Source organism: Panthera uncia (assembly GCF_023721935.1).
Source record: "Panthera uncia isolate 11264 chromosome A3 unlocalized genomic scaffold, Puncia_PCG_1.0 HiC_scaffold_11, whole genome shotgun sequence".
NCBI classification, from domain to species: domain Eukaryota; kingdom Metazoa; phylum Chordata; class Mammalia; order Carnivora; family Felidae; genus Panthera; species Panthera uncia.
This window is the reverse complement of record NW_026057578.1, coordinates 85505717-85516451: the sequence shown is the minus strand read 5'-3', so window position 1 is coordinate 85516451 and position 10735 is coordinate 85505717. Positions and strand designations below refer to the sequence as shown.

General features: G+C 50.3%; 1 protein-coding gene across 1 annotated transcript in view; it reads right to left on the bottom strand.

The window, feature by feature from the left end:
* Positions 1–1719: 1719 nt before the first annotated feature.
* VAX2 (ventral anterior homeobox 2) overlaps positions 1720–10735 on the bottom strand; it is a 28265-nt gene continuing 19249 nt past the window's right edge. The window contains exon 3 of the mRNA XM_049651664.1: positions 1720–2437. Coding sequence (XP_049507621.1) covers positions 1991–2437 — 447 coding nt within the window. The 3' untranslated portion in view covers positions 1720–1990. The remainder of the gene's footprint in view (positions 2438–10735) is intronic.

The following is a 10735-nucleotide window of genomic DNA, read 5'->3' as shown; positions in this document are numbered from 1 at the left end:
AGGACTCTGTCTTACCTCTTTATATTTCACCTGTACGGTCTCATGGGGCAGGTCTGTCCTGACATTTTTCAGCCCAGAACAGAGAGTACAAATGGAGGAACCCTCTTTGTGTGAGTGGCTAAAGGAGTTGTGTGTGGCACAGGTCTGCTGGACAAGGCAAGGTAGACACTAGGGGCTGGCTGAACCCAAGGTCTGCCCTGGTCACCCCATGTTTTATTCCAGACTCAGGATGTCCTGGCATTTCTAAGCACCTCCCCAAACTATACTGCCAATGCAGAGGGAAGGGAGGAAGCACAGTTGTCTGGGGATCCCTGTCTGGGTGACTAAGGACAGCCAATCTGAAACCAAACGTGTTTCCAAGAGCAGACTGGAACAGACTGTGCCCATCTTTTTTCCCGGAATGGAGTTGAAATCTCACCTCTGGCCTCTGATTTGAGGACCCATTTCTGGTCCCTGGGCCCTCTCTCATGATTTCCATTCTTTCAAAGAAGTCTCGTGGGTCAGGGGTGACTATGAAGGGGAGAGCTTTGTGGTAATAGGCAGTGCTACATCTTGATCGCAGTGGCGGTTCCACAGATCTTACACAGGGGCCAAAATGACAGGGAACTACACACACACACACACACACACACACACACACACACTCACACACACAGTGCCAATGTCAATTTCCTGGTTTTGATATTACACTTTGGTTATGGAAGATGTAACCATTGGGGGAAACTGGGTGGAGGGTACAGGGAATTCTCTAAAGTATCTTTGTAACCTCTCGTAAATCCACGGTCATTGCAAAACAAAAAGTTAAATACAAGTGTCTTACTTGAGGGAAAAAAACCACGTTTTTTAAAAAAAAGTGCTTTGTGTTGTGGGGATTGTGATGAGCATGCCCTCTTAGGCATGTGGGATCTTGCCTGGATTTACCTCTTATATCCATTCTCTGGCTCTCTTCTAGATCCTGATCTCACCTTGCATTGTCTACCCTCCTTTTTTTTTTAATGTTTATTTATTTCTGAGACAGAAAGAGACAGAGCATGAGTGGGGGAGGGACAGAGAGAGAGGGAGACACAGAATCAGAAGCAGGCTCCAGGCTCTGAGCCATCAGCACAGAGCCCGACGTGGGGCTTGAACTCACAAACCGTGAGATCGTGACTTGAGCCGAAGCCGGTCGCTCAACCGACTGAGCCACCCAGGCGCCCCCCCCCCTTTTTTTTTAATTTACTTAGAGAGAGAGAGAGAGAGAGAGAGAGAGAGAACGCAAGCAAGCCCAGGGAGGGGCAGAGAGAGAGGGAAAGAGAGAATCCCAGGCAGGCTCCGTGCTGTTGGGGTGAGGGGGAGGGTACCCAGTGTGGGGCTGGACCTCTTGAACCATGAGATCATGACCTGAGCCGAAACCAGGAGTTACTTAACAGCCTGGCCTAACCAACTGAGCCACCCAGGCACCTGTCATTGTCTACCCTCTTGAAGAATTTGACATTTCTACCTTTCAAATATTGTTATGTTTCGAAGAGGAGCTTGCAAAGAGCAATGCTTAACCAGCAGAAGCGTCCATGTGGCTATCATGGGCTTTGCAATGCCCAGGCAGAAGCTCTAATTGGGAGTAGGAGTGTGGTACCCCATCCCCCGTAACTGTGAACGTGGCTCAGTTTTTGCTCCCTCCCATTAGAGGCCTCCTGGCTCAGCCCATTTTCCTTCCCGGTGAGGAGAGGGAGGGATGGGATCGAGGGGCAGTGGTGGTGCTGTGGAGACTCTGTTTCCCTTCTTGTCATTGTTTTCCTTTTATTTCAGTGAGAGGCACACACACGCACACTGCACTCGCACACACAAGCTGCGGGACCAAGGCCTTCTGGCAACAGTCTCTGAGTTGAAAGGCAGGTGGGGCCAGATGTGAGGCTGCCCGCCTCTCTGGGAGCCTGCTCAGGGCAGTCCATGGGGCAGGGGAGGCAGGGGTGGTGCCATGCTTGGGGACTCGGTGTCGCAGGGAGGTGGAGGCTTAAATGTTGGCTTTCTTGTCACCGCCGCTGCCGCTGGGGCTGCCCACTCTCCGTTCTAGCCTGCTGTAGGGCGCGAAGGCCGAGGAGCCCAGTTCATAGCAGGCAGACAGGTCCAGGAGTGGGGCAGTGGAAAAGCAGAGGGCCGGTGGAGGGGGTGGCAGGGGCGGGGACGTGGACGCTGAGGTCAGTGGGTTGAGGCACGGGGAGGAGTTCCTGGGGTCACCCAGTGAGGTGCCCCTGTGGCTGGCAGACAGGCCCAGTGGGCCAGGGGTCAGCGCCAGGAGGCCGGGGGCCCTAGGCACAGACAGCAGCCGGCCCTGCTCCAGCAGCCGCAGGATGTTGGATGTGGCAAAGGCCTCGGAAGCCGAGGAGGACGCCCGCTTCTCCAGGTCTCTGCTCTGGTCTTTCTTCTGCTTGGTGCGTCGGTTCTGGAACCAGACCTTCACCTTGGGGTGGAGGACAGGGAGGGGTGTCAGGAAGGGAGAGGGGACAGGCAAAGCAAAGTGGGGGCAGGTGGGAGGAGAAAAGAAGAGGAAGGGCGTGGAGGGCAAGGGGACAGAGAGTGGGGGGATAAGGGTGGAGTGAAAGGGGGAAGAAGAGTATTCAGAGTGTCATTAAGGCCTCTCCACACCAGCCTGCTCTGGGTGAACCAGTAAGGGACCCTCGCCCTCTAGTGCCTGCTGCCTGCTGGGTGCTGCTCTAGACTCGAGGAATCAGTAGTGACCAGAGTGGAGGGAATCCTTGGTGTGGAGGGGACGGCGCAGACAGGGAGGCAGATGGTGCACAGGAAATGAAAACAAACAGCCGTGACTGTCAGGTGGCTCTGAGTGCTTTGAGCAGCACCTCTCAAATTATTTGTGCCGAGGAACCACTTTTTAAAGTTTTCCAGTCTGTTGTGGACCAATGTTTTTGTCAAATACAATGAAAATGGATTACACTTACTTCCATCTCTGCACTTAACCTGTCCTAGACAGATAAGAGTTTGCTGGGGACAGAACGGGGTGCACAGCAGCGCAAGAACCACCCTTTGAGGGGCACTGTTTGGAAAAAGGCTGCAGGATAAAGAGGGGAGTGGCCGGGGAGGGGACTAGCTTATTAATGCGTGGCAAACATAGCCTCTCTGAAGAGGTGACATTTGAAGGAAATAGCAGTAAGGGAAGGCCAAGGGACAGGCGGCCAAATATGGTTGAAGGAAGCGTTTGGAAAGAAGAAAACCCTCTATGTTTGTCACTCCCGGAACTCAATTGCTCCTTCCACCAGATCCTTGGGAAAGTGGCTCTGCGTGTGGTTGCATTCCCTCCCCTGCCGGGAAGCCCCCCTGGCTTCTCTGCCCCGGTGAGCAGCCACCCTTTTAGGCCCTAGGCACCACCCCACGAACTCCCCAGCCTCAGTTTCTCATCTCAAAAATGGGGACAAAAATACCTGGGCTGTTGCAGGGATCAGATAAGGAAGTCCAGGTAGAGGGCCTCACGTGGTGCCTGGCCCACCCTGAATTGGAGTCATCATTTATTGCTCCCTTCTCTGTTCACAGCTCTGAACTAGTGGGAGAGGACAGGCCCAGAAGTCATGATTCCTGTCCTGGGGAAGCTGAGGGTCCAGTGGGATGGTGGCATTAACCCACTCCCAGCAACAAAGGGAGTGGCAGTAATAAGGAGTGTGACCAATAAGGAATGACAAAGCTTTTGCAAAGTGTCTTGTCCTTCTGCAGCTCCAGGGGTACAAGATAGGGTGGATGTGGTTGGCTCTGGGAGGAGGAGGCTCCTGGAGAGGAAGTGAGGCAGGGGCTGGGATCTGGCAGGCCTATGTCTTGGGCCCTTATGGGCTACACTGGGGCTTGTCAATCTGGGCTGCATTTTAAAATTATCTGGAGTCATGTTTTTCAAAATCCCAATGCCCATGCCACATGCCTACTCACTAAATCTCTAGGGGGAGGGGCCTATGTATCCTCTTTTTTTTTTTTTTTTTTAAGTTCTGTGTGTGATTCTAATCTGTGAACTATGATGGAAGGTGCTAGAACTGCAAAGGTCGGGGAGAGGCACCCTGCCTGTCTACCTCCTACCATGAGTCCCATAGTCCCTAAAGGGCTGATTCATAAGGCTCACCAAACAAGGGACAAACTGAGTGAGAGACGGGCTCAGAGCCTCTGGGCTCATCCCTCCTCTCCTCCAGGAAGCTTTCAGTTCCACCACAGGGGTCACCCTCTCTCAGGGTTAAATCTGGGTACAGGTCCTTCAAGGCCCAGTTCATTTGCATGCTGGGTAGGCCAGGGTGCTATCCAGAAGCACACTTTCGGAGGCTTTGGCCTCTGCTTGTCTTCTTGGTGCCCTTCTGTGGTCTTCCTGTGGGCTGCATCTTGCCTCCTCCCTCTCCTGGTTCCCCTGGAACTCAGTGAATGCTTGGTACCTTTCACCCCCTAATCCCTTGCCAGACCACACCGTGGTCCATGAGCCATGGTTTTCAACTGGCTGCCCGGACTAGGGAGGTATTTTCTGGGAGATCATCCATCACCCTCTTTGGGCTCATGGTTGGTGTTAAATCCCAAGCCTCCTTGTTGATTTGGAAATGGCATGAATCTCTAAGAGGCTGCTTCCTGTGACTGTGGGCACATTCCTATGAATGGCACTTGTGTATCTGGGATGGCCCTGGTTTTTGTAATCTGGAAGATACCGCCTATTCTGCTGTTCTGGAAGAAGCCATCTTGGGGCAGAGGTGATGGGTAAGGGGCTGAGGACAATTGCTGAAGAATCAGAGCTGCTCTTATCCAAGCCAAGTGGTGATGCTGTCAGTATTGGGACTTGGCAGTTTGTCCTCAGCCTGGATCCTGGGAGCCCGGCCTTAAAAAAGTCCCTCATGCCAGCAGAATGAGGGGAGTCCTGGGGCCAGCCTCCCACCTTTCCTTCCTCTACTGCCACATCTTCTTTTCTTGTTTCCTGCTCTGACTGTGGTCATTCATACAACACATGAACAGCAAGCATCCAATAGGTGTAGGCATTGCCAGGTGCTGAGAAAACAGGAATACCTAAAACTCTATGGGTCTCAGACACCAGTAGTGGGGGAAATGGACAGGTCAGTAAGTGTTACAAGACAGTAAGTGTTTTGGTAGAAGTAGCAAACAAGATAGTAGAAAAGATCCTGAGGTCGGACAAACCTGGAGTCAATTATGGTTCTCTCCTTAATTAGTTGGAATGGCATGGGGCAAGTTCCTTAACCTTTCTGTACCTCAGTTTCCTTATCTGTAAAATGGGGATTATAATCATGCCTCCTCATAGGTTTGTTGTAATCACTCAGTGAGCTATAATCATGGATTTAGCAAAGTGCCTGGAGACACTGAAGTCTTTTAAGCAATGTGGTTAATGTGGTCAATCTAGTTTGAGGTTATACAGAGGTTAATATAGAGGTTGTCAGGTGTTTCCTAGAAACTCTGACTGGAGCCTGGGGGCTGAACATGGAATCTAAGCGAGAATCTGTATTTTAATGAGAACCCCAGCGGTCCTACATATAGGTGGTGTGCAGACCATACTTTGAGAAACACTGCTTTAATTAAGCACCACATGTTTTCCTTGAAACAAAGCATGGTGATAAAGTATAAAAACAAGGAGAACTAGACTAAGTGGGACTATCCTTGTTCTCAGATATGGAGAAGAGCACATGCCACTCTGGGGTGGGGGGTGGGAGTTATTCTGGTGTGTCCAAGAACTAGATCCCTCTAAGACCCCTTCCTTGCTCTCCAGGGCCTCCCTGTAATGCACAGCCTGGGGGTCTGGGCAAGGCCAGGCCCAGAGATCAGTTGCATTCTGCCTGGGTCCCTGTCCGTATATCCGAAGGACACTTCATCCTGCAGAACTTTGTAAGTGGTGGGAAGGGAAGGCTTCATGGTTCTGCGCACCAGGTCCTATAAGGGGGGTTCTCATTAAAAGTGCAGACAACTTGGGGCACCTGGGTGGCTCCGGTTAAGCATCTGACTCTTGATTTCGGCTCGGGTCATGGTGTCACTGTTTGTGAGTTCGAGCCCCGCATGGAGCTCTGCACTGACAGTGTGGGGCCTACTTGGGATTCTCTCTCTCTCTCTCTCTCTCTCTCTCTCTCTCTGCCCTTCCCCCACTCTCTCACTCTGTCTCTACCACCCCCTCTCTCTCAAAATAAAAATAAGCATTAAAAAAATAATAAAAATGCAGACAACTTAACTGGGCACATAGTGGTTAAGGAAGAGATCTAGAGTGAGAACGGGTCCTGAGTAAGTCCTCATTTTCTCTGTCTGGATTAGGACCCTCTTGATGTCCAGGAAGGGGGTAAAGATGTTGGTTGGCAGGAGGAAGAGAAGTGGACACAGAGAGGGAGGCAATCACTTGGAGAGCAGTTGGGGGCATATTCAGGAGAGCACTAGGGGGAGAGCTGCATGTGATGTTGAAGTCCTGGGATCCAACATGGTCTTCAGCTTTCGGTCGGTCCCTATGAGGCCTGGCTACACCGTGGTCCCTGTTCTTGGACTTACACAAGATTGTGCCTCCTGTTCTATCCCTTAGGAGTCCCTCTATTATTTGAGCACCCTTGAAGGAATCTCTTACCTTTCCCACAAAAGAGCCCTGACCAAGACTCCTAGGTAAAATCAGAGAAACACCAGCCCCTGGAGAAATATCTGACATACCTTCCTGACATCTCCGCTTGGATCTCAAACTGAACTGATGCAAAACAAAACTCCAGATTCCTCTCCCACCTTCCTGCTCCTCCCCAGCTTTCTCAACCTGTTACATGGCATCACTGACCACTTCTCACCATTCACCAGTTCAAGCCCAAACCATTTCTCTTTCCCTTGCCCTGTGCACGTAAGTCATGGTGAACGAGTCCTAACAGTTCTATCTCCAAATTAGATGACATCTCAGATCAGTTCACTTCTCTCCTCCACCATCACTCAGAGTTCAAGACAACATGGCAGTGGCCCCCACCTCATCCACTCATTCACCACTCTCCAGATGGTGACCAGAGTGAGCTCTGTAAAATGCTGGTCCTCTCATGGCACTCTCTCTTCAACACCTCATCAGGGCCTCCAAACACTATATGCTCTGCCGCCTACCTTCCCTATTACCCTTCGACTCCAGCCACGCTGGCCTTCAGACACTTCCAGAATATTCTATGCTAGTTCCCACCTCCAGGTCTTCACAGTTGTTACCCTGTGTCTTGACTCCTCTTCTGGCGCTTGTTCTGGCTGTCTCTTCCCTGTCATTCACACCTCAGCCCACTGTCATTCATCTCCTTTCCTGATGACCCCAGTCAAAGATTCCTAGTCTCTATCATATCACATTTTATCTGCCTCATAGTACTCATCACTCTTTTGAATGCCATTTGTCAGGGCACCTGGGTGACTCAGTTGATTAAGCGTCTGACTTTGTCTCAGGTCATGATCTCACAGCTTGTGAGTTCAAGCCCCTCGTCAGGCTCTGTGCTGACACTTCAGAGCCTGGAGCCTACTTCAGATTCTGTGTCTCCCTCTCTGTCTGCCCCTCCCCCGCGCACACTCTGTCTCTCTCTCTCAAAAAAGAAGAATAAACATTAAAATAAATAAATGCTATTTGTCTTTCTCATGCAGAATGGAAGCTGCCTGAGGCTAGGTGCCTGATCTATTTTGTTCTCTGATATATCCCCAGTGCCTAGAACAGTACCTAGTATATAGTAGGTATTCAGTAATATTTTTGAACAAACGTATGGGTGAATATATGGAGAATTCCACAGAATTCTAGCTATATAACCAAGGGCAAGTTAATAAACTTTCTGAGTTTCCTGAAATGGGGATAATATTACCCATAAAGCCAGCTTTTAATAAAGATTAATCTGGTGAGCTAATGAATGTGCCTGCTTTATTTTTATTTTTTTAAATATTTTATGGTTAAGTAATCTTTGTGCCCAACATGGGGCTCGAACTCACAATCCCGAGATCATGAGTCACGTGTTCCACCCACTGAGCCAGCCAGGTGCCCCAAATGTTCCTGCTTTAAATTTTCAGCATGTTATTTAATTTCTTTGTGCCTCAGTTTCCCTTTCTTTAACACAGGAATAATAAAGGCCTATTCTGGTATTTTTAAAATATTTATTTATTTAATTAATTTTGAGAGGGAGAGACAGAGTACAATTTCGGGAGGGGTATAGAGAGAAGGAGAGAGAGAGAGAGAGAGAGAGAGAGAGGGAGAGAGGGAGAGAGGGAGAGAGAGAGAAATCCCAAGCAGGCTGCACTCTGTCAGTGCACAGAACCCGATGCAAGGCCCAATCCCATAAACTGTGAGATCATGACCTGAGCAGAAATCAAGTCAGAGGCTCAGCTGGCTGAGTCACCCAGGTGTCCCGCATTCTGTTATTTAAAAAGTGTACATATTCGGGGCACCTGGGTGACTCAGTTGGTTAAGTGTCCCACTCTTGATCTTAGCTCAGGTCTTGAACTCAGCTCAGGTCTTGATCTCAGGGTGATGAATTCAAACTGTGTGTTGGGATCTGTATTGGGTGTGAAGCCTACTTAAAAAAAAATTAAAACATGTACATATTTGACTTTTGTTCCTCATTCTTGATACAGAGCCCCTAAAGCCCTTGGAATTTCCTGAGTGACAGGAGTGCCCTTTGTCATTCATAATAAGCCCCTTTAAAGTACACCTGAGTTTATGCTAACAAGGTGACTCAGGGTGGACCTTATATAGTTCAGGATGTGCACTGGTTCCAAAAAGACCACGTCTGTGATTAGAGGTTTGGAACCCCCACCCTGGCTCCCCAGGGAGGTGAGAGGGGCTGGGTTATAAATAATCATGAACAGTGAGATCCAGAGAGCTTCTGGGTTGAACACAAGGAAGTTCTGGGGGGTGGCACATCCATAAAATGTATAGAAGCTCCTTGAACACCCGCACCCCAACATCTTGCTGTGTGCATCTCTCCAATTGGCTATTTCTCTCCCTCCCCCCCCAAAAAATTTGGCTATTTCTAAGTTGTATCCTTTTTTTTTTAAGTTTATTCCTTTGTTTTGAGAGAGCAGGGGGAGGGGCAGAGGGAGAGGGAGAGAGACAGAATCCCAAGCAGGCTCCACACCACCAGCTAAGAGCTTCGTGCAGGGCTCAGATTCACAAACTGCAAAATCATGACCTAAGTCAAAAGCGAGAGTTGGATGCTTAACCAACTGAGCCACCCAGGTGCCCCCCTGAGTTGTATCCTTTACCATAAACGAGTAAAGGAAAGTAAAGTGTTTTCCTGAGTTCTGTGAGTCATTCCAACAAATTGACAAGCCCGAGGAGGAAGATGAGGGAACCCCCAATGTTTCAGCTGGCCAGTCGGAAGTACAGGTGGCCCCAGGGACATGCAACTGGCATCTGATGTGGGACTGTCCTGTGAGACTGAGCTGTAACCTATAGTGTCTGTGCTAACTCCAGGAGCCAGTGTCAGAATTGAATTGAATAGTTTGAGTACCAGTTGGTGATTGAGAAAGGGGGACTTGGTTGCTGTTCGTGTTAGAAAACACCACACATTTGGTGTCAGAAGTGCTGTCTGGAGAAAACCTCACTCCCATCCCATAAGATTGTGGTGAGAGGAATAAATGAGTTAGGACACGTCAAGCCCTTGGAGCAGTGCCCGGTACAGGGGAAGGTCTCAACAGAGGTTTCCTGTACCATATGTTACCTGTAAGACCCCGGGGACGGGGGAAAAAGAAAGGGGAGTGGTAAGCAAGTCAGTAAGTTGAGGATTCACTGAGGGCTCACTGTTTGCTCAGCTGTGTTCTGAGCTCCCCATGGAGGCCTGAAGAGGAGATGTGGCTTTCAGACACATTCTTGTTCTTGGGAAGTGTGTGCTAGTTGGTGCCCACCACGTACACACACACACACACACACACACACACACACTACCAAGACATGTGGAAGGGTCTCTTGGGATGAAGTCAAGAAGTCTTCCTGGAAGAGGAGGGGCTTGGCCCTGACCACCAAGGGCAGATAAATGTCGGGCGTATAGGGGGCAGGGCAGGGGAAAGATGAGGACAGGGAAGGAGCTGCTGGCCTGGGCATCTGAGGTGCCTTTGGAGAACAAAGTTTCAGGGTAGAGTGTGCTGGCAAAACTAGGCTATGCGGAGGGCAGATAGGACGAGAGGGGCAGGTATTGAGGGGTGACTCTATGCCTGATGTTCCCCCAGGAGCTCTGGCCGGGCCCAGCCACCGCAGCCCTCTCTCTGGCAGAGTCTGACTTTCCAGCCTCCTGACTGAGTGTCGCTGGAGGGAGGGCCCGTGCTGCCCCAGGCCATCTGCCGTGTTGTTTGGGGCTCTGCTGGACAACAGGTCCAGGTGGAGACGGCCTGGGCCTGCAGGACAGCAGCCGGTCCTGACTGAATTGCAGTGGGGGTGCCAAGGGAAGCACGGCAACAGACACAGCAGGGACCCCTGCATATCCCACCACAGCCTTCTCCAGGAAGCGCACCCTTCCAGACTGTCTGCCTGCTCACTCTCTCCTTCCTCGCCTCTACCCTGTGTAAGTCCTGTTTTGGTCATGTCTGTAATACATCTATCCATGAGCTCCCTCATATATGAGGCTAAACTACCAGAGCTGTTGCCTGACTAAGGGTCTCGAGTCATTCTTTATAAGCCCCAGGATGGTTGCCAGTTTACGGGTGGCATAAAGATGCCAGACTGCTTGTCCAATCCTAGCTCTGGAGCGTATTCTTTGTATGACCTTGGGCATAACCTCTCCTCCTCTGTAAAATGGGATAATACAGGCAGCTACATCATCGG